At 52.8% G+C, this 23,024-nt stretch overlaps 1 protein-coding gene across 5 annotated transcripts; it reads left to right on the top strand.

Annotated features, from left to right (window-relative positions):
• The first annotated feature begins 543 nt into the window (after positions 1-543).
• On the top strand, positions 544-23,024 carry LOC128081079 (arf-GAP with SH3 domain, ANK repeat and PH domain-containing protein 1-like). 5 transcript variants are annotated; one of them, XR_008206973.1, is made up of 27 exons: positions 544-923; positions 1,017-1,157; positions 3,602-3,674; positions 3,902-4,047; positions 5,026-5,100; positions 6,140-6,189; positions 6,304-6,433; positions 6,883-6,968; positions 7,836-7,911; positions 9,059-9,145; positions 9,253-9,353; positions 10,432-10,501; positions 11,032-11,119; positions 11,485-11,533; positions 11,829-11,992; positions 12,128-12,261; positions 12,871-12,962; positions 14,716-14,893; positions 15,457-15,542; positions 15,857-15,972; positions 17,345-17,412; positions 17,841-17,948; positions 18,079-18,277; positions 18,854-19,024; positions 19,305-19,450; positions 19,950-20,052; positions 21,764-23,024. XR_008206973.1 is itself a non-coding variant. In XM_052683992.1 (27 exons), the coding sequence occupies exons 2-27, from the start codon at positions 1,032-1,034 to the stop codon at positions 21,836-21,838; spliced, it is 2,781 nt and encodes a 926-aa protein (XP_052539952.1). In that variant the 5' UTR covers positions 545-923; positions 1,017-1,031; the 3' UTR covers positions 21,839-23,024. The 5 variants fall into 5 exon arrangements, 4 of the variants coding, with proteins under 4 accessions (XP_052539952.1, XP_052539951.1, XP_052539953.1 ...); XM_052683992.1 differs by having other exon boundaries at positions 545-923; positions 18,115-18,277; positions 19,930-20,052; XM_052683991.1 differs by having other exon boundaries at positions 545-923; positions 19,930-20,052.

Raw genomic sequence — 23,024 nt, 5'->3', positions numbered from 1 at the left:
TCCTATAAAATCTCCCTGGCTGCTCTCTCTGACATCCCTGGGGATTCCTCGCTGCTCCTGGAACAGGCCACTCTGCTGCAGGCAGCCCTCCCCAGTGCACCTCTGCCCTTCCTCTGGGTAGCACAGAGCTGGGATGTCAGCATGGGGCCATCAGCATGCATCTGCATCATGGTGTTGGACTGATGTAAATTGAAGCAGACAGGTTCTCAGCGCGGGCTCCAGTGCCCCAGGGTTTCTGTTGCCTGCACAAATGCTGCTGAGACAAGATCATGACTGGATTGCAAGTCAAGGTGCACCACTGGAAGGTTTGGTGGGAAGGGTTGTCTGCATTGCAGGAGATAGTGCTCAGAGTGGCATTGTCAGTGAAACTAGATGGCGGTGGGGTAGGGTTAGCTCCAGAATGGCAAAGGGAGCAGCCTCTTCCCACCCTTGCAGATCCCTGGGCTACAAGGGAGCAAGCAGGCTGCAAGGCCCCCTCCCCCCCAACTCACACTGCACCACTGCTCCTCATGCAGCCTCAGCCCACTCTCAGCAGGGACTGCACACTGCCGTATGGGTGGCACCCGACGCACCCCAGCATGCACAGTGCATCCCAGCACACTCTGTAAGACATTGGTGCCTGCTGTACCCAGCACACGTGGTGCACACCAGCAGCGTGCTCCAGCAGTTACCAGTTCACTCTGCACATCTGATGCATCCCAGCAGTGCCTGGGCCACCCAGTGCACCCCAGCACATCACATGCACACCCCCAAGCAGCACCTCGGCTCTTACAACCACTTCAGCTGCACTCTCCCCTGCCCCCCCAGGCTGAGGCTCCCCATAACCCAGAAGGAAGCATCTGCCTCAGCCTTCCTAAAAGCGTTTTGGCTCAGGATCACAGGATTTGCAGCTGTGCCTCTCTGTGCGTGCAGTGGTGTGAAAGGTGAGGGGCTCCCACTGGCAGCAGCATGCCCCCACCCCCTCCCTGTCCCCCTGTCCAGCCCCAGAGCGCCTGCAGTTCCCCTTTCTGGCTCAGTCTCTCTGCAGCACCATGGCAGCACCCATCTCGGTGTGTGACTTTGTGCAGCAGGTGCAGGAGGACCTCAGCTCACCCACCACCTCCACCTTCACCAGCCACATGGCCCGCTGTAAGGCCACTGCCGGCAGCATGGAGGAGGTGAGCAGGGCATGGGGCGGGGATTGGCACCCCAGGGGCAGCCTTCTCCCTGGCAGTCCTGTGGGATCTGCACTCATACGGGTGTCACTGTGGTGGCTCTTATTGCGTGGTGCTGGTGTGTGGTGCAGAGCGCCCAAAGCGAAGGTTTGGGTGTGCTGAGTGGGTGATGGGTATCTGCGGGTGGGGGCAGACACAAAGTGCAGGCTGTGGGAGGGCTGCATCTCATGCCTGGCTCGTGGTGAAGGAGGATGGAGTGCTTTGGCCCGTGAAACGTCGCCCTAAAAGCGAACAGAGGTAAGAGCAGTGCTTGGAGTGGTGGGAGGGTTACCTCACTTGCCCAAAGTTGAATTGTGTGATACGCCAACTAGGAACTTTGGCAGCCGAACACACGGGCAGTTCAAAAAATCCACAGAGAAGGGATCAGAGCCAACTACTGAGTCAGCTCCCAATTCAAAGCCCCCTGGGGCCAGATGCCTTTGCTTCCTGACCCTGGCACACAGCAACAGGTGCCACGTGGAGGGGAAGCAGCTCTGGGAAACCCATGGACAAGGGCAGGAGTGGCTCTCATGACTTTGCAGTTCCAGCAGACACGGGGATGGTGCCCTGGGCTTTGCTGGGGTCTGTTTGTGGGCTGTGAGCACTGCGCTGCCACAAAGCCCCCCAGCACCTGGGGTCTGCCATCTCTGCCCAAAGACGGGGCAGCCCCTCTGCTCCCATTGTCTGCAGTGGTCTCTGAGGCTTTTCTATCAGCATTCTGCAGGACAGAATGTGCTCAGGAGCCCTGGGCATGGGGCAATTTCCTTGTGTTGCTTAATTTGTGACTATTACTCCATTATACCTACCCAAAACAAAACTCAAAACTCCACTCCTTTAAAACAGAGCTGCTTACATCAGGAAGCTGTGGTTAGAAAAAATGTACGCTGCAAAAACTGTTCCTTTCTGCAGAACCTTTGGCTTGGGACTCGTGACAGAGTGAACAGAAATGGCAGAGCATGGCTCTCACTGCAGAGTGACAGCAAGCAGGCTCTGCAGTGACAGGGCAAGAGCAGGCATGAGCTGGGCTGCAGTGGGACTTTATCTCCTCTTTGGCACTGCAGCCCTGGAGTGGCAATGGGGCTTTCCAATGAGTGGAAAGCCAAAAAATAATGCTGAAGGGCGTCCATTGCTGCCAGCACTCCTCAGGATCAGCCCTGGGACCAGCACTGCTCCATCCATCCCTCATGGGGCCCTGTCCCCAAGCTGAAAAAAGGGGAATTTGGTGTGTCATGTGAACTGCCAGTGTGCATGGCCAAAAGGTGAATTGAATGCTCTGTCTCTGTCCTCATCAGACCCAGTGAGGCTCTTTCTGGAGCCCACTCAGTCCCACAGGGGCTCCAGTCTCACACGAGGCTGTCCTGCAAGTGTGAAAGTCATGACTGTGGATGGGTGGTCACTCTCAAACTGGGCCTTCCTCGTGAGAAGGATGTGAGCATAAGGACAGAGCTGAAGGGGTTGCAGCCACAGGGTTTGGGGCCCTGGTCTCACTTTGGAAAAGCAGAATTGCCCCCTTTTGTGGTTCCTGAAATGCTTCAGTGAGCAGCTGTTACCAGGGATGTGGGGAAAGTTGTACAGCAAAGCCCTGGTGTGCAACTTGCTGTTGGATGCATGCTGCTGGGATCAGCCCCAGCACAGCATAAAGCAGCACATGCAGCACGGTGGGCATGCAATGAAGTCACACAGCTGAGCCCAGAAAACAACCAGAGCTCTGCCTTCAAGGAGAATGAATGAACACAAGTGACAGTGCAGGCAGGGAAGGGAGCTGGGGTTTCCTGCGCCAAGCACCAGGTCTGTGATCTCTGCCTCGTGGTTGGCAACATATCCACGTGTGTGTCAGACAGAGCACAGGTCTTTGGAGGCAGTGCTGCTTCTTGGAGCTGGGCACACAGAATGGTGGGAACCCAGGGGTGGAGGCAGCTTTGGCGATGGCCATGGGGATGTCACATCCCCATCTCATGCTGGAGCTGCTCCTCCAAAGCTTCCAGTTTAATGCACTCTGGATAATTCAGTGTTTATGGTGAAGAGCCTCAGATGCCACAGTCCTGGCTGTGCTGATCCCCACAGAACCAGACAAACACCCTCTTCTGCTGCAGTGTTTCAGCTGCATGCCTTGGCTGATGTGGTTCACAACAAGGACAAGGTCAGCAGTGGTATCAGCCCCTCCTGTTGCTGAACAGCCCTTCTTCTGAAATACTTTCCAATTCTCTCCTACAGCTTGGTCACCTCTTCCAGAAGGCCATCAGGAAAGCTTGCTGTTATTTAAGATTCTCACAGACTGCTGCCATTTAGACCATCACCTACCTGATGGCAGAACAGTCTGGCCTGGGGATGTTGAGGCTTGGGCTGAGCTCTGCAGGTTACAGAAATGTGCCTAAGGGTGCTGTCAGTGATAACCTCTGCATTTCTAGGCCTTGGATGCAGACCGAGCTGTGCTGCAGAAGATGAGAAAAGCTGCCAAGGCAGAGCATGGCTGTGGACAAGGTCAGGACGGAATGGGGCCTGGGGAGGGAGAGGCAGCAATGGAAGGTCAAGGGGAGTCCTTGCTACAGATTGGGTTGATTGCAGCAGGGAATCTGTGTCCTAGGAGTTTTTATAGCAGGGTGGGGGGTGTGCAGCGGGCTCCAGTGCTAGAGCAGAGCTGGGCTCCTGGCAGTGAGTTTATCCTGGCTGTCCCCCTGCACTCTCTGGAGACCACCCGTGTTCCTCAGACCTCATCAGCCACCTCGCAGCCCACATTGCCGCCCAGGAGTTGTTCTCAGCCAACTACCAGCTGGAGGGAGAGCAGCAGCTGGCTAACGCCTTCAGCACCTTCGCAGCCTTCACTCAGGAGCTGCTGATTGCCGTCAGGAGCCTGGTAGGCAGCCCGTCCCCTGTGCATCCCCTGCAGGCCCCTGGGTCACAGTGGGGTGGGCGGTCCCCAGGAACGGGCTTTGGTGCATAGCTGGAGGTCCAAGCTCAGCCCTTTCCTGGACCAAGGCAGGAGCAGTGGCAGAAGCAGTGATGACAGACAGCTTGAGGCTGAAGACAACAGCCACATCAGACATGGCATCTGCAGCATGAGGAGGATGGATGCCCCCATCCCATGCACGTTGTACCAGCAGGGAAATGGGTGATCCCAGGAGTCCTGTCCTTGTGTCTGAGCGAGGTTATAGTGATAGCAGGGCCAAGGAGCCATTCCTGCACCACTTTCCAGAGGCTCATTATGAGTTGGGATACCTCTCAAGCTCTACAGAAACATCTACAAGACTTTTCAGGGGACACAAAACTGCTGTGGGTACATTTGCCTAAATCTGGCCCTTCTCTCGTGCTGAAACAACAAGGGGTTAGGAAGGATCTGGGAGAGCCTTGGGGCTCACAGAAGATCTGGCTGCAAGGGCACAGTCTCCAGTCCAGTGCCCTGCTTGTAGCCACAACCCTACCATTGGCTCAGGCTGGCTGTGGCTTTTTCTAGCTTGCTCATCTCCAAGGTTGGAGGCTCCCAGCTGCCTGTTTTCTAAGAGGTTCCTTCTGTTGGTTTACGAGCAGCTGCTGAAGCACAGTGATAACACACACTGAACACACTGATAACACGTTTTGGTGGCTTGGGTGTAGGTATTAGCAGGAAGAAAGAGCTCTGTTGCAAACAGTTCTTGATCCCCAGACACTTTTCCTGCCCTGCATTTCCCCATTCCTTGCTCAGCACCAGCAAAAGCTTGTCTCCCTCATGCAGGGCCAGGAGTGGAATATTTCAAGTCACAGAGCTGGGGGCTCCACTCAATTTCCAGGAGCTCTCATGCTATTCCTGACCACTGTGGGTGATGCCAGCTACTTGATCTCTCTCTTTCCTTTCCAGTTGCAGAGTTTGGACCACAACATTAATTTTTCCCTGGAGTCCTTGATAAAGGGAGACATGAAAGAGATCAAAGGGGTGAGCAAAGCTGATGGGGCTGTGGAGCTGGTGCTGAGCACAGAGCAGAGAAGTGCTTCTTTTAAAGCAGTTCTTCTTTTAGAGTTTTACACTTGTCTGAGATAGTATTTTTCCTGATTTAGGCAGCCCTAAATTGGCTGCTGGTGTTCAATAGGAGCATGAATATGGAAAGAGAAAAAATTCTGGAACTTCTTAGCATATAGTAAGGTGGCGAAAGAATACAAAATGTGAAGAAAATACATCTGCATTTTGCATTAAGGGCAATGTCAAGAAGATTGGGGACCCAGAAAATCAGTTAGAAAGAGAGGGAAAAAACAGCTGCTGGCAACGAGCTGTGATTAAGCAGAATGCATTTTTAATGGGGTCCAACAGGGATCACAGCCCGACCTGAATCTGTTTGACATCTTCATGAGAATGAAGATAAATGCAAGATCTGTTCTGACAAGGTTCTGCCATGATGCAATAAAGCAATTTTACTGCAAGGGACACAGAAGCACTGGGACCCAGAGAGGCCATGGGATTTCTAACCATGGGAGTTTTTGACATCTGCCTGGACAAACTTGGTCCTGGTTCAGTGCTGCCCCTGCCTGGAGCAGCAGGTTGGGATGGATACCTCCAGGAGCCCCCTCCAACCAGATTTACCCTGTCTTTCTATGAGACAGAGGTCTGTAGAGCAGTAAGCAGTGAGAATGGAGCAGAACATTGGTGTTTGTGCAAATGATTTTGATGGTCAAATGCAGGTGTATATGGTAAGATTATGGGGAGAAGATAAAGTCACCCAAAGTCAGATGGGAAAAGAAAAATGGCCTTGTAGAAGTAAAAACAGTTCTCTATTACATGAGTACCCGGGGACAGCCATGTTCTGGAGCTGTGATGGCCTTGCTGGTTGGACTGGAAGAACTTGCTGGTCTTTTCCAACCTTGGTGACTCTGTGACAGTATGACTCGAGGGTGACCCTGTGGGAAAGTGGTATGATGAGGCTGAGGAAGGGTCGGTCTTGGTCATAATCATCAGTCACTGTGCCTTTGGCTCTTCCTAGGAGTTCAAGAAGCCCCTTGAGAAGGCCTACAAAGACTATGAGAGCAAACTGTAAGTTGTCTGGCTCCCTCACCCTGAAACCTGGGTCTGGGGGCTCTTTTCTGGCTGCCTCCAGCAGACGTCAGTCGGTTGGAGCCTTTCAGGTGTCTGTCCTCTCTCCTCGAGCACAAAGATAGAGAAGGAGAAGCGCGAGCTGGCGAAGCAGCACGGCATGGTGAGGGGTGAGGTGAGCGGGGGGGAGATCGCCGAGGAGATGGAGAAGGAGCGCAGGAGCTTCCAGTTAAACATGTGTGAGGTAAGGACAGGGACAGGGCAGGCGGCATCAGCCAGGCCATGGCGTGGGCCCCACACATCTGCCCAGCTCCTTCCTGTCCCAGCCCTTTGAGGTCTGCCTGGCCAGAGAGCTGCCTGCATTGCAGTAGACCCAATTTGGGATAGGAGCTCAAAGAGTTTAGATGAAGAACGTACTCTACTAACCTGGCAGTAGAGATACAGTTGCACCCATTATGAGTCCAGCATTCCATTTGCCAGACCAAAGCGCTGGCGTTCATGGGCTCTGCCTGCCACCAACTTCTCACCCTATAAAAGCCACATGAGCTGCTACCATTATGGCACGACCAACATGAAGAACCACAACACACTGCTCTTCACTGTTAATGGGAGGGAGGACAACATGAAAAAAAGTGCGTAAGGGACATTTTTCCCAAAGCTGCACCTTCAGTTCCTGTGTCCTTTTCCCTTCAGTATCTAATCAAAGTGAATGAGATCAAAACCAAGAAAGGGATCGACCTGCTGCAAAACCACATCAAGCACTGCAACACACAGTTCAAGTAAGATGACTGGCAACCTGCCTTCACTGCCCTTCACTCCACAAGTGCTGGTTTTAGAGACAGTCTGGGAGTGGTTTAGTTTGCAGGACCTAGAGATCTTGCAGCTTACTTGGCCTGTAGTCTAATATGACAAAAATCTTCTCCTGGAGGTAATGGAGCCAAGGATCTCAGTGGAGTGTATTATCTGGTAAAGGTTCTGGAGCACAAGTCCTGTGAGGAACGGCTGAGGGAGTTGGGATTATTTAGTGTGGAGAAGAAGAGGCTCAGGGGAGACCTTATTGCTCTCTACAGCTACCTGAAAGGAGGTTGGGTGGGGTGGGGGTCAGCCTCTGCTCCTAGGTAACAGTGACAGGACAAGGGACAATGACCTTAAGTTGTGCCAGGAGAGGTTCAGGTTGGGGAGAATTTATTCTCTGAAATAGTGGTGATGCATTGGCACAGGGAGGTGTTGGTGTCACCATCCCTGGAGGTCTTCAAGATGGAGATGTGGCATTTAGGGACACGGTTAGTGAGCAGGGGGGGATGGATTGATGGCTGGACTAGATGATCTTAAAGGGCTTTTTCAACCTTAATCATTCTCTGATTATCTCTTCAGTTTAACATTCTCATTAGACAGCATAAAGAAGATAGCAAGGAATGGCCACTGAAATCTAAGTTATGAAGAAAACAGACTTATGAGCCCTGAACTTTTCTTAAAGTCTCCACTTTTTCTTACAGTCTATATCCTAAGAAATTCTTTGGTGACTATGAAACAGAAATGCTGTCTGCTGAAGGTGTTGATGAGCCAGCAGCTTAGAAGAGCCCAGTGTGGCTCAGCACAATGAGCAGGACTTCAGGATGTGTTCTGACACCAGCCTCTCCTCTCAGTTTTTTCCAGGAATGTTTGAACACAACAGCAAAACTTAAGAAGTTCACAGAGGAGCTCATCCCGGAGCTGCAGAGCGTGAGTACTCACGTGAAGCAGGGTGTGCTGAGGGGAGCAGGGTGCAGAGCAGGGATGTCTGCCCCAGGGCTGTCTCTCCCTCTGCAAAAGCAGATCTGCAGACTTCTGCATCAGTTGATCGTGGTTTCCTGAGCCTCTGATGCGCAATGATCCTTGAGGGGAAGGTTACGGTGTAATACCCTAGGGCACAGAATGGGAAGGAGCATGGCAATGGATACCAGAGGCATTAACACGTTCAATTCTCACTGTCCCAGCTGCTCCTCAGGCTTTCAGGCTTCTGCTCCTGGCTTTCCCTGCCCACTGCTGCCAACTGGAGCTCTTCACACTCTTCCTTGGGGGCTTTGCCTCTCTGCAGAGCTGTTCTCAGGAGCTGTGACCTTCCACTTTTTTTACTATGGGCTCTTGTGGTTATACATTGCCTGGAGACAGAAAGATGTTTTTCAAAACAGCAAAGCTGCTGTGGAACTTCAGAACCAGGCTGACCTCTGGTGGTGCCAAGTCCCCCGTTCTCTGTAGAAGATCTTTCCCAGCATTTTCAGACCTCAGATCCAGGTTGCTCGGCCTCTGTCCTTCGCTATATCCCTTGTCTTCTGCAGAGGCCTGGAATGTGAACCAGGTTGGATGCTAGGAAAAATGTATTCTCTGAACAGAATGGTGATGCATTGGCACAGCCTGTCCAGGGTGGTGGTAATAACAGCAAAAAGAGAATGCGTGTTGCCCTGGCGTGGGGTAACAGTGCACAGTATCTTCCTGACCCCTCATGCAAACTCCTTCCATCCCCAAGTTCCTTTGGGGCCACACTCCTGCACCAAGACACCCAGTGGAAATCAACTTTTTGTTGGCTTGGAGACCTTTAAATTACTGACAGTACCAAACTGGAGGAAAAAAATCCCAAACAACTGCAGTGACCTTCAAGCTGCTGGCTGTTTTTACATCACAGAGAACTGCAAACAGCTGTTTTTTTTCCTCCAATAAATAGCATGGTGGCTAAATGGCATGCTGCTCTGCCACCTCCCACTCAGGGCTCCACGTCCCACGGGCCCATGGAGGTGGTGAGGGCTGTGGGGTGTGGGGGGGGCCTCAGCTTCCGTGGGGCAGGCATGCAGCAATCTCCTCCTCCCCACGATGTGCTCTCTGTGCCCTGCAGCTGAAAGTCAGGCAGGATGAGGAGAAGAAGCAGCTGTGTGCCCTTCGGGATCAGCTGAAGGCAGCGTTGCAGCTGGAGCAGAGAGAGGTAAGAGCAGATTCTTCTTCCCAGCGCGCTGTTGGCCCCATCCTGCATGGAGCAACCTCTGTCCCAGTTGCTGTTACTGCCAGCTGCTGCCATCCCTCTGCTTGCAGGACGTGGGGAGCAAGCAGGCCCGGTACAACATGCATCAGCTGCAGGGGAACAAGCAGTACGGCACAGAGAAGACAGGGACTCTCTTTAAGAAAAGCGATGGGTGAGTTGGGATTCAGCGTGTCCCTGTCAGCTGTGCTTTGGTCACTCAGGGCCAGGGCAGGCTCACCCAGCCTGACCTCCTCTCCTGGGTTGGTGGCAAGGGCAGAGGAACAGGTTGAGGTGTGTGTGGCACCGTGGCAGCTGCCCATGGCCTCCCATGCAGAACTTCCTGGCTGAGGGTACTCCTATCCCATGGAGATGCCCAGTGCCCTCTGGACCTCTGCAAGTGCTCCTCATGGGTGGGACAAGGACTTCTATATAGGCTGGGCAGTGTTTTCTGCTCTGTTTCACTTCCTTTCCTCCAGCCTTGACCCTTCTTTGCCTTTCCACAGATCAGTGTTGGGCTCAGCTTCCTGCGGGAGATTTAGGGAAAGGAGTAGAAATGAGGGGTGGAGATGAGCATTGGAGATGGCATGGTGGGCCAGAGGAAAAAGCCAGCAGGGAGCTGGGGCTCCCCTTATGCTGCTTTGGACCTCGCCTATGCCCATGTCTGGCAGCCAGACTGTGAGCTCCTGGAAAGTACACTGCTGTCACTGGACAGGGGACCTTCCACCAGAGGAGCCTGTTTGCTGGGAATTGCAGGGGTCCTGCACTGGGAGGTGTGTGTGCCTGGAAAGGACCATCAACGGTCCTAGAAAAACAGGAAACCGGACAGAAAATCATGAACCAGAGCTCTGGAGTCTCCTTCATCACAGGCTGAAGTTCAGTTTCCCTTCCTTCTTTCCCTCACTTCTGTATGGTCTTCGAGGTGTTTGGAGCAGTTTGAAGATGACAGTTTTGGTTGTTTGCTGGGGACTCCAAGGTCTCAAAGGTCTGTGTGCTTCCCCAACAGGACCTGAGCCCCAAGCAATGCTCTGTGCCTACGTTGCCTCTGCAGCTGATGTGTGCTGCCTGTCTATACAAGCCCATCCTTATGCCATACAATGGGGTCCCATCAGACCATGAGTAACAGACTCTGGCAGCAGAGCCAGCATGTCGTCTTACATAGCTCTTGTACTCACTGGCATTGCTGCATGGATGATCTGCTCCTTTGCATGGCAGCCATGTGTCCTCTTGTATCACCCTCTGCTCACTTCCAGGTTGAGAAAAGTCTGGCAGAAGAGGAAGTGCACTGTCAGCAATGGCTACCTGACCATCTCTCACAGCGTGGTAGGAACTGCTTCTTCCAGCCCCTGCTATCTCTGCCTGGGATCTGCTGCCCACCCCTGTTGTCCCCCTGTTGCCCACCATGCTGGCAATTCTGGGATTCAGCAGAGCCCTTGTGCCTGGTGCTTGCACTGCTGTGCTGCTCCGCTGAGCCTGAAGTCTTTGCAATGTAAGAGACTAACATGGGAGCCCCCCACACCTGTGTGCACGGAGGGCAGCGAGCCTGGGGACCAGGGGATACCAGCATGGGATGGCTGTTGGGGAAAAAAGAGGTCCATGTAGCTATTTCTTGCATTGCTCCCAAAAGCAGAGCTAAGGATGAAGTGCTGGTGGTGATTGTCACTGCTGGGCCATCACCCTTTCATAGAATCATTTGAGTTGGAGGGGACCTTAAAAGGTCATCTGGTCCAATTCCCCTGCAATGAACAGGGACACCTGCAGCTCCATCAGGGTGCTCAGAGCCTTGTCCAGCCTTACCTTGGCTGTTCCAATGCTTTGATGCCATGAGGACTGAGACTTCCTTGTTCTCATAGTCCAACCGTCCTCCGGCCAAGTTGAACCTACTGACCTGCCAGGTGAAGCCAAACATGGATGACAAGAAATGCTTTGATCTGGTTTCACGTGAGTGCTGCCACTCCCCTGCTGCTCCTCTGGAAAGTGCACAGAACGGCTTTGGTGTTTTGGGTTTAGAAAGTGAGCATGGGCATGGAGGAAGCAAAGCTCTGTGGCTTTGTATTGGACTGGGAAGCAATGCTGTGGGGTAGCTCTGCTCCAAAGCAGTGGTGCACACTCAGGGCACAAGATGGGCACCACTGCAGCGTGGGCATAGTTCCCATGTATCAGCTTAGCCAAAAACAGGGTTCCTCTGCCTCACTCAGGAGCTTTGTCAGGGAAGCAGTGAGGAGGGGCTGGGTGGAATGAGGGGGCTGCCACCCTGCTGAGCCCAGCAGATGATTCACAGGGGGGCATGGCCGTGTCTGTTTCAGACAACCGCACGTACCGCTTCCTGGCAGAGGACGAGCAGGACTGTTTTGTGTAAGTACTGTTAGCAAAGGGCGGCTTGGTGGGAGTCAAAAAACATTCCTCTAGCTTCTGATGAGGAGCTAGCTCGTCGGCTAATTATGCAGCTCATTGCTGCCCTTGTTTGATCCCCTTTCCATCCCTGCTGTGTTATGATTGCTTTAGGGGCTGAGCAAGTCATGGAGGCTTCTGGTGCCCGTTTTCCTGCTGGCATCCAGTGCAGGGGCCTTGTGCTGAGGGGGAGGGGGGCCCATGCAAAGCCAGCCCCACACCTCTGGGCTCTCTCCTAAGCCACTTTCTGCCCTTGCAGATGGGTGTCTGTCCTCAGCAACAGCAAGGAGGAGGCACTGAACGTGGCCTTCAGCAAGGTGCAGGGTGGAGGGGAGAGCAGCAGGGAGGAGCTGACCCGGGCCATAGTTGAGGAGGTCAGAAACATGCCTGGAAACAGGGAGTGCTGTGACTGCTTGGCCCCAGGTGAGAACCAGCTGCTTGCCTCCCCTCCCTGCTCCAGCAGCTCTCTGCTGCGTGTCCTGCTGTGCCGCTTGTGCTCTGCGTGGTGGAGAGGACAAGAGGGAGATGGACGTGACCCCAGCAGTGTTGTATCTGCAGATCCCACCTGGCTCTCCATTAACCATGGCATCCTGATCTGCATTGAGTGCTCTGGGATTCACAGAGAGATGGGTGTGCACATCTCCCGCATCCAGTCACTGTCTTTGGACAAGCTGGCAACCTCCGAATTGCTGGTAGGATGCTGCTACTGTGCTCTGTCCGCATGCCTCCTTCTTTTCTGCTGTGGCCTTTCAATTAGTGCAGTGAGATCTTTGCCTCCAGAACGAAGCTGTAATTCCTGGAGTTTCATGGTTACTGTGGCAGGAGCTGCCATCTTCAAGGAGACGAGGATGTCCCTTTGCTTTTCCTGGGTCGCTCATCTCTTCCAGCTTTGTCAGATGTCCTGCCCTGGTGCAGAAGAGCTGCAGGGCAGGACCAAGCCCAAATCAGGGTTGAGCAGAACATGGGGTGGACAGGAGGCTGGTGGCTTTCCTTGGCACTGTTTTAGCGTGTTCATGAATGAGAAAGGTTTGGTCAGTCCATGATGGGAGCTGCTGGTGTCCAGACAGGGAATGGGAGCATGCACAGGGACATTGCTCACCCAGCTCCAAACCCGGGGCTCAGCTGTATGGCTGTACTGCTGGAGTTGGGACATCTCAGCAGTAGCAGTCAGTGCAGAGCCCCTGGCTCCTTGACATCTCTCCATACCTGGCCAGCACCTCAGCCCTGAGCTTTCTCTCCTGCTGCCACGCATGCAGTACAGTTGCATGTCCCGTATCACCTCTAGCTTGGCTGTTTTGCAGCTGGCGAGGAACATTGGCAACGCTGGTTTCAATGGCATCATGGAAGCGAGTCTTTCCAGCTTTTCCCTGAAGCCCGTGGCACACAGTGACATGTGAGTTGCTCTGATGGAGTCGGTGTTTGTGGGCACACTCTGTGGTCCTGCTTGCTCCTCACAGCAGCCAGGCACGTGGCACTGCCCGGCCTCCTTCCCAGGCTGCAACTCCTCTTTGGAATCAGTTTCATCAAGCTCAACAGGACAGATTTAAAAGAGACCGAAGGTGTGAGGAAGAGCCAGCAGGACAAGGGTCAGGATCAAGGAAAAAGGGCTGGAAAGGGGAAAGCAAAAAAAAAAACTGAAAAGCTGGAGCTGCCAAGCAGGACAGCTGTACTTGTGCATATCAGCAGGAAGGAAAGGGTGGGAGGATGGAGGGGACAGAGCAAAGCAACATGTGGGTGCAGTACAGATCACCATAGCTGGGGCTCAGAGCTGGTGAGCTCAGTGTAGGATCAAGCAAGGAAGGAGAGATGGTGAGAAAACGAGTGGTGGGCATCATGACATGCATGGCCAAGTTTCTTGTGACATAAGTGAAGAGAAGACAGCTCTGCGACTTCCAGCCTGTGTTTTTAATTACTGTTGTGGAGACATATCTATTGTTGCATTTGCTATGGATGGAGGCCATAAAATCCTCTTCTGAGATAGCAGATGACTTTTTTGCTAAGGTAGTGCAGAGGTAACAAGAATTGTCTGTTCTCCTGTCTCTGGGTGGTTAGACAAAGGATATCTGGCATGAAGGGACCTGGTGAGGAAGGAGGGAAAGACACATTATTCCTCCTGGGCCCTTTGCACCATGGCTGCAGAAGTAGTAGGAACTAGAAAGCAGCGAGACCATGATTCTCTCATCTGGGAGAGAGCAGAGCTGGCAGCTGTAGAGCTTCTCAGGAGACACGAGCTCTGTTCCTCATCCTGGAGTGGCCCAGCTTCTAGAAGAGCATAGGGGGGAGCTCAGGTGGTGGCTGGTACCAGCAATGGTTGGGGGCTTCTCCAGGACTTAGTGCTGCAAACATTAATTGGGCAGAGCTCTTGGGGGAGTCCTGTAGCCGGGGGGACCATCAGAGTCTGCAGAGGCTCAAGCCAGGGTACTTTACAGGTTTGCAAGTCCCAGTTGGTGCACTTTTTAGGCAGTGCAGATCTACTCTGCAGTGAGCAGACAGGTCAGAGCCTGGCACCAGGGAGCACCAGAGAGCAGGGAGAGCTGGAAAATGCAATTGCAGGAGCAGATCAAGGTTGCCAGGTCCACCCCTGGACCTTTCACCACTGAGAAAACTGAAACCGCGTGAAATAGTATTAATTCAGCTCTTCTGAAATCACCTTTGCTGTGAGAATGTGGTTAGTCCTGGGGCTCCTGCTGCCCACCAGATCCTCTATCTGGTCACTGCTTCTACTCACCTCACACTCTGCAGCTGGAGGGCTTTCTTGGCCAGCCCTCTCCCAGAAGCTGCTGATGATGATCCTTGGGTTCTCCCACCCAGTCATTGTATGGTGTTTCTTCAACATCTCACTGGGGAGCTGAATCCAATACAGAACCCTTCTCTGCCTGGAGAAGAGGTGATGAAGAGTATGGAAGTATCCAGGAGACAGGGAGATGCATTGATGCTTCCCCGTTCCTCCCAGCAAGACCTTGGGGCAACAGAGGAAGGCAGTGGGAGCCCTGCTGGGAACAAGGATGGGAAAGGTGCTGCACTGCCTGGCAGGTCTGCAGGAGAAAAGAGGAAAGCAGCTGGGGCAGCTGGAGAGGAGGGGTGTCCCTGGATGCTTATGGGGTTGCTCTGTGGCCCCTAACTCTTGCTTGGTTCATCTCTGCCAGGGCCTTGCGAAAAGAATTCATCATTTCCAAGTATATTGAGAAGAAATATGCCAAGAGGAGCCCTGCTGCTGAGTGCCCAAGCCTCCCAGAAGCTGTAAAGGGCAAGGACATATTTACTTTGCTCCAAGCTTACGCTGAGAACATGGATTTGAGCAAGCCTGTGCAGGCACACCTGCAGGTATGACACCTGGTGGAAGGCAAGGGACTGTCCTGGCAATGAGAAAGAAGCACCCTCAGTATGGGATGTCTTGGGAAAAATAGGCAGGAGAGGGGCAGATCTGTGTGAAGCAGCAGTTGCACACCCTGAAATGGTGAACTCCATGAAGTTCTGCTGCTGGACTGGGGGAAAAAAAATCACTTTTGGTTACTGTTTCTAAATGTGAAATGGGGGTGAATGATTCTTCATGAAGCCATCACAAATACATGAGGAAGGTGTCAGGTAAAGGGCAGGTGAGAAGATGAGTGGCTAAGCCCCTGAGAAAAAGGAAGAGGCTGTGTGAAGGACAAAGCAGAAGGTGAGGAAAGTACAATTAGAAAAGTTTTCCTTGAGAAACATGGCTCCATGCCTCTACATGTTTCCTAAGCTCTCTCCAGCCTTGGTGGTCATGGCTCTGAAGAGGGACAGATCACACCAGCTCCTGTTCACCTCTTAGGGATGCATAAAGAACAGTTCCCAAAGGACAGAGCTCTTCCCTATTGGTGTCATGGTCCCATCCTGTTGCTGTTTCTGTTCTGTTACAGGAACCCGGGGAGACCATCCTCCACCTGGCAGTGCTGTTGTCTGATCGAACCTCTTTGCATATTGTTGATTTTCTTGTCCAGAACAGGTAAGCTCAAAATATCTGGTCAGCTTGTCACAACCAAGTCAGTGTGAGTGAAGAGTGAAAGAGCAATGGGCTTCTCCAAAATGCTCCCAAGATAAGAAATACCAGAGCAGGCATCCCAGCAAATGTGCCTCGGGGTGGACTTAGGGTGACCATCTCTAGAGCAGAGAGGCCTTGGCTGCCCTCATCACTGGGTTGAGGTGTGATGCTGGTGGTGGCCACCTCCAGTTGAGATGGTTAGGGTGACACGTGGAGCAGCATTTGGCTGGGCCAGCAGCTCTGCTCAGTCTGCTGACAATATCCACCTTCTGCTGCAGCGGGAGCCTGGAAAAGCAGACCATAGTGGGGAACACGCCGCTTCACTACTGCTGCTTTCACAACAAACCTGAGTGCCTCAAACTGCTGCTGAAGGCCAAAGCCAGCATCATCACCAGTGAGTGGCCAGGGGATCCTGGAATTTTCTCCTTTCCCTTCCTCTTCCCTTCCTCTTCACTCTGACTTTGCTGGAGTGATCATCAGGGCTTGCCTGCAGCTGGGGAGGTTCAGGAGAAGCAGGTTAATGATGGTGCTGGGGAAGCCTGCCCATAGAGTGACAGGCACTTAGCTCTTATTTTCAAAACCAGTGGTGCAATGCTGGAGCATGGGCAACAGGCCTGACAAAATGCTGATTCAGAGGCAGTGCATGCTGGTGCTTTGGAGCCCAGGTCATAGGTCTGCTCGTTCATCATGGCTGGGAGCGTGCTCTTCACAACACAGAAGTGAACTTAAAACTGGATTCCTGAGTGACATGGAAGGTCACACATGTTCTCACCATCCAGTGGGAAGGCTGTGCTGAGCCATTCCTTCTTGGGCACTCCTTCAGTATGTTTCCCATAAGGGCAGAGGGACCCTGGTGGGATGGTAGGGACTGAGTACGTGTCCTTGTAGCCACATAGGAGTTGGCTGCCAAATTTCCCACTCCCTCAGCCACGTCAGGCTCAGCAGCACTTGACCCATCTTTACTGACTCTTCGACTCTTCTGGCTACCTGAAGCAACTCAAGGTCTCAGTGCAGGCCCTGTCACTGGTCTGGGGATGCTTTGTGAGCCCTAAGGGTGCAGACTTCTTGCCCCTCCTCAGCCCCAGGATCCCCATAGCTGCGCATCCCTTCTCAGCCCTGTGCTGCAGCTCCATAGACAGGGGCCTAAAATGAATCCAAAATAAAATGAGTGTCATGGTTTGTCTTCTGCCATACCCATACTCACAGGTGTGGGGTGTGCAGACAGTCTGCCATCCACCAGCACATATGTACCAGGTCTGCCCAAAGCTTCTTGCAGTGACTCAGAGGACAAGGGGTGTCAGCTATGGATTCCTCCTCTGCCCGTCAGCTTTGGGTTCTGTAGCATTTAGGTTTTGGCAGTGACTGTATTCTTCTGTCCTTCTCCCCTGTCCCATTTCTGTAAGCCAGCAGGATTTACCCATCTCTCCTTATCTATGTGTCTCATCAGTCTTTCCCCATTCTTTATCTTCCTGCCATTATCAATTTTGACTTGAGCATTTGTTTCAGTCTGTTTAGGCTGTCCCTTCTTTTTCATGTGTTTGTCCCTAGAAGCAGCAGGTAGATCTGATGGGATCTGTAGGATCTGTTGTCTTTAGTGCCATCAGCACCCCTCTCCACCTTTCTGGCATTTATTCTTCCTGCACTGCACATCCTCTTCTCTTTTCCCCTTGACTGTAGCATTTCTGCTGTGAGCCCGCAGGCTCCCCACATGCAGCACTGCTCTTCACTTCCCTGAGCAAGGTTCAAGGCTGCCTTTCCCCTCACAGCTAACCAAGCAGGAGAGACGGCCCTGGACATTGCCAAGAGGACAAGACATCACCAATGTGCAGAACTGGTAAGACACAGTGTCTGTTTTGGGACACATCCTGGCAGGAAAAGGCACTGCACAGATGCCTGGTGCAGGGTTATCCAAATCCTTCAGCATCATCACTGCTGGTGTGGGACACAGAGGAGGGTGCCATGGGGTCTGCTCTGGCCCTGCTGTCGTGGGGTACCTCAGGGCTGGGCAGTTTGGGACAGGTCAGACAGGGGAACCTGAAACTGCACCAAGCCACACAGGGTGAGAGCATCTCCTTGGTGAGTCCAAGCCTTACTTTGGCCATGTCCCACTGTGTGTTTGGACAACTTTGCAAAACTCCTGGCCTGCTGAGCTGGCAGCCTTACATACAGTTTGTTTCCTCCATAACCAAATGGTCTGTCAGAAATGGGGCTGGTGCAGTGGGCAGGGCTGGTGGGTCCTGAGGGGGCTCCTCTGTGCCTCAGCTGCTGCAGGCCCAGAACAATCAGTTCAGCCCTCATGTCCATGTGGAGTACGAGTGGTGGCTGGGCCAGGATGACATGTATGAGAGTGACGATGAGCTGGATGAGAAGGTGAGGATCCTCCGTGGGCTCAGCTCCATGCATACCACCATTGGCCCTTCTCCCACCACACTGGAGTGGGTGCTCCTGTACTGGCTGATCACTCGTATTGGATACTCTAACTTACAAATATTCTTTCCAGCTGGGTCTTATGAAGAGGGGGTCTTCCTGTCCGCAGAGCTGCTCCCAGCCTCCTGCCTCCAGACCAGAAGCAGCAGGGGCAGTGCCTCAGGGGAGGCGGCCAGACACCTATGCCTTGGCACACACCCACCTCCGCAGCCTGGATGTGCCACCAGCCCCCTCCTACCCACCTCCCTTCCCTCCCCATCGGGCGAAGTCAGGTGAGATCCTGCGTGGGCTCATGGGGTGAGCTGCTGGATCTGTACAGCATAGCTCCATCAGCAGAGGATAGGGCACTGATGAGACTTGTCTGGTGCTGTAGGGTAGCCTTCTATGCTCTTCTCCTCAAGGGGAGAAGGCTGACTTGTTTTCCTTAGTCCTGAGCCCTGCATGGTGTACCCTTACTCTTAGTGCCCCTATGCTGGCACTGTTAGGATGCACTGTTAGAATGCACCGTACGCTCCTGAGTGCTGCTGCTGGGACAGGTATGGGAAGGGAAAGCTGCCAGTAGGAAGAGTTCTGTTCCTTGGTCAGACTGCTCCTGCTGCCCTTGCCCAGCCTTTCCATGATGTGTCCCACCTCTGAGAAATGGAGGTCCTCAGTTCCTCAAGCTGTCCTGCTTTCTGGGAGACTTTCTAAGTCCTACCTGACCACCTCTCCCTCTGTCACAGCTGGGTCTCCAACCTTACATGTTTCTCAAGTCAGACCTGCAAGCAGAGAAATAAATATTCTTGTCAATGCACAGTGCCAGTTTTCCCTGGAGTTTTGCTCCTGGGAGGTTTGTGTTCCCTGTTTAGCTCCTGAAAGGATGCGTCCACTTCTGACCAGCTCATCTGTCTTTGCTGAGGACACAAGAACCAGGAGGAGCCCATCCCTGCCTCTGAGCACCAAGCACAAGCGCACATCCTCAGATCCAGCTCCTTGGGTACCACTCAGCCCGGAGAAACCCATCCTTGGTCTGGCTTCAGGTAACAAACAAACTGGGTCAGGATCCAGGCTGTGCTATGGGGATGGGCTGTGCTGGTGGAAGAAGGGCCTACTGGAGGTCTGCAGCTCAGCACCTGCTGAATCAGATTGGCCATGGCTTTGTGCAGCCAAAGTAGACTGGGGGCACCTGGGAGCTGCACATCCCAGCTCCTACCACTGCCAGCTCTGCACTTGCTGCGCAATGTTGCCCAAGAGTGGTGCTTGCTGTTGCCTACCTGTGATTAAAGGAAGGAAGTCGTGACCATCCTGCTTTTGTTGTAGGTGCCCTGATGGCCGCGGACTGCCTCTATGCATCTGTCTCCAGAAAAGCAGGACAACCTGGCCCACACCAATCGTCCTACGAGTCAGATCCAAGTTCTGGAAGTGCCTCAGATGTCCCTCCTCCTCTTCCTCGGAGGAGCAGTTCAGTAGGTTGCTATGGGCTCAGCTCCTGGGCCCATCTGCATTTACCACCTTCAGTTTTGAACTGAGTTGGACCCAGCAGCCCCTCCTCCCAGCCCCACTGCTGCTCCTCCTTGGCACTGACATATCCCCACCAGATGCTGGGAATGCTCTGCATGGAAATGGCAGGTCCCTCCCAGTGCACACCATGCACAGGGATGATCGCTGTTATTTACTGCTAGCCAAAAGCTCTGTCATGCTCCAGTGTCTTTTGAGAGAAACCTCACTTCTGAATTCAGGCCGTTGGCAGGTCAGACAGGGTACACTTCTGGACATGAGCAAGGGTGCAATGTCCTCTCTGGCCCATCCCTCTGCACTGCAGGGACTTCCCTTCTCCCCAGCCCTTTTGTTAGTGGCATCAAGGCACTAAAGCTGTTACATTTGTGCCTGACAAAGCTGGTGACACAAGGGATAGAGGCCTGACAGTGCTCTCTCCTGCTTGCAGAACACACTGCTGTTCCGCAGGGTCCGCGCTCTCTATGACTGCAGTGCTGACCGGGACGATGAGCTGACTTTCCACGCAGGCGAGATCATTGTGGTGTCTGAAAAGGAGGACGACAACTGGTGGGTGAGTGAACCTGGGCACAAACCATGGCACCTGGATGCGCACAGCTCCTCTCTCCATCCACCTCTTGCCCCTGTCCCGCGACTGTTGCAGCCGCTGTTGTCTGCTCTGCTTCCATCTCTCCACCTTTCATTTTCCCTGGGGCACGACCTCTTGCTTACATCTGGCCAAGCTACTCCAATATCTTCAAGTCCTGCATGGACCTCTCACCTGCCTCCAGCTCTGCTGCTTTCCTCTCGCACTGCTTGTGTCCTGGCCATTCCTCTCACCCCATGGCAACTTCCTTGCCCACCCCAACCTGACACTCAGCTATGGCTCATGTTGGCCATTTCTAAGGAAGTCTTCCTTAGATCCTCAGTCCTGGTATGAACCACACAGTGTGAGGAGAAACTTAACAGATTTCTATCCCCTATTGCACACAGCAGCAGTACACCAGGTCTTGCCCAGTTGGCCAGTCGATATCTCCAAAACTGGAACTTCTTTGGGCAGCTGTGATGGCATCTGGTGCCTCAGCAGAGAAAAAAGCCAGCGTGCCATGGTTTCCTTCAGACAATTGCAGACAGCAAACACAGATCTTTATCACCTGCTCATTGAGTTCCCCCAGGAAATCCTTGAAATTTGTTTCCACTGTTTTTCTTATAAACCGTACCTTCTTTGTAATTAGTTTTAGAAATAAGCATTTTTACATGCTGTAAATAAATTAGGAGCTCTAAAGGGGTTCACAACCTCTGAATCTGCCCCTGTTTCCCCAGTGTGCTGCAGGCTGGGGGTAGTACAAGTAAGCCCTGGGTTGTGGGGCAGGACATGGCCCTGAGCCCTGCTCTGATGGCAGGTGAATAATGTTTGCAGGAATAGCAGGTATATAATAAGAATAAAAAGGTATATAATAAGAATAAAAAGAATAGCAGATGTCTTTGTTTGTTGCCAAATAATTCCCATCTAAAAATGACACCTAAATTTTAACCCAAATAAGTTCAGATTCTCCATCCAGCCATCAAATGTGTTTTTATACTGGAGAAGAGTTCTTTCTCCCAGATGTTGATCTGGATGATATGCAGCAGTCAAACCTCCTCTTGAGCTTCTGCTCCGAAAACTTTGTAGAAACCTCTTCTGTAACATCACCTTTCACAGTCTGTATGTTTTCTGTCTCTTCCTTGTCTTTCTGGTGTGCAGATATTGCCCATGCAGGGCACAGCTGCCCCAGTGCCATGTGTGGGTACTCAGTCCCTCTTCTTGCATACTGTTTCTCTGCTCATTCCTCTTTTTCTCCCACTGGCATTCTGCACAGCACTGTGCTCAATCTGCCAGCCGTTGCTCTGACTTGCTCCCAGATGCGATGCTCAAGCAACTGCTCCATCCTCCCTAGGACAAGAGCAGTGCTCCTAGAGAGAGCCTCCAGTGAACAAGCCTGGTCCTTCACATTTCACTCTGGTGGCCTGGAGAGCATCTAGAAATTTTGTCTTCACCAGACTAGCTCTATTTAACAGCCTGGAGCAGTGCTGCATTGTATGACCCTTTGGGCAGCTAGAGATGTGCAGGAACATCCCCTCTGAGGGCGTCCCTGTATGGGAGGTGGTTCATGGAGCTTGGGTTCTGGGATGCATGTCCTGGCCCAGAGCAGGACTATCGGACCAACCAGCAGTGGCTGTAAAAGTACACTTCCTCATTCCCTGTGCCGTGCTCAACACTCCTTTTCTTCTCTTTCTCCCTGCAGAAAGGCTGGATTGAAGGGCAGCCCCACAGGCAAGGCGCCTTCCCTGCTTCCTTCGTTCATGTGCTCAATGAATAGGAGCTGCTTTGATCTGAGAGGGAAGATGTCATCATGTGGAATGTGAAACCCCCAAGCTCCCATCTGCATCCTCACTCCCAGCATCACCTCTCCTCCCCTGGGCCAGTGGTGCTGAGGCCCCAGAGCCCCACACACTGCAGGCCTTGGGGCTGGGGTTCCTGGGTGATGTGTGCTGGCTGCCAGCAGATGCTCAACATACAAAAGAAGAGAATGAGGCAAACTTCAGTGCCCTGCCCTGAGCGTGCTGCCTGTCCTGAGTGTTGTGGAGATGCGCCGCTGCCTTGCAGGGCTGTGGAGCTCTGAGTGGAGCCGTGCTGTTGTGCAGAGCCCAGGGTTGGAGGCTTCTGCTGAGGACAGAGCACAGTGTGAGCCTGGAAAGACAAATGTCTGGTGAAGCCTGCAGAACAGAGTGTTTGTGCCATCCCTGCTGCCTGCACTGGGTTTCACTGCTGGTGCTCCAGAAAACCTGCTCTGTGGCAGCTTAGGGCATGGCTCCAGCAGCACCTGGCTCTAGGAGTGATGGAGAGGAACTCTGAGCCCACTGCCAGTAAATCCCAGGGCTTCGGTGCTTTGTGTTGTGCAGGGCTGTTCTGCTTTGTGTTTCCATCTCCATTTCTCCTTTTTCCTTTTGGCGTTCTTCCTTCAGCGTCCAACATCTTCAGGTGAAATCACTCATGGTTCAGCTTACACAGCTTTTCTCCAGGGCCTGGCACATGTCTCAGTCTTCTTCTCTTCTTCCTGAACCAAAATCCTGTCCAGGTGTCATAAGGAAGCCAAGCACTGGATGCACCAGACTGTAGAGTGGAAGTTGAACCACCCCAGCACGATTTACAGGGTCAAGAGGGCAAGGTTGTGCCTGGCAGCTTCTCCCACCCCCGGTGTTATCAGTCAGATAGGACCTAACCTTTGTACAAGTCGTCAATGCGTATCCTTAGATACAACAAATATGTGCTTTTGCCTCGGTTAGGGTGACCATTCTTGAAGCTGTTAAGGAGCTCTTAATCACTCTGCAAGGACTAAGCTTGTCTTCAAAGATCAGAGCACCTTAAGAAAAGGTAGTTAAGGAAGCTAGCCCGCAGGAAGGGAGATTAGCCCTGTCTTTAACTGACCAGTTGTAGGCTGGACGCTGTATGAGGGTTGTGGTCAAGTGATAAAAGTATGCATTAAAAAGTGTCATGAAATCTTG

This window comes from Tympanuchus pallidicinctus, unplaced genomic scaffold (genome assembly GCF_026119805.1).
Source record: "Tympanuchus pallidicinctus isolate F22 unplaced genomic scaffold, pur_lepc_1.0 scaffold20, whole genome shotgun sequence".
NCBI classification, from domain to species: domain Eukaryota; kingdom Metazoa; phylum Chordata; class Aves; order Galliformes; family Phasianidae; genus Tympanuchus; species Tympanuchus pallidicinctus.
The sequence above is the reverse complement of the archived record's forward strand: the minus strand, read 5'-3'. Positions and strand labels throughout refer to the sequence as shown.

Coding starts and splice junctions, on each gene's coding strand:
- LOC128081079 (XM_052683991.1), top strand. CDS start 1,032: ATGGCAGCACCCATCTCGGTGTGTGACTTTGTGCAGCAGGTGCAGGAG. Junction 5,101..6,139: donor ACATGAAAGAGATCAAAGGG/GTGAGCAAAGCT, acceptor GGCTCTTCCTAG/GAGTTCAAGAAGCCCCTTGA. Junction 18,278..18,853: donor TCCCCATCGGGCGAAGTCAG/GTGAGATCCTGC, acceptor TTCCCTGTTTAG/CTCCTGAAAGGATGCGTCCA.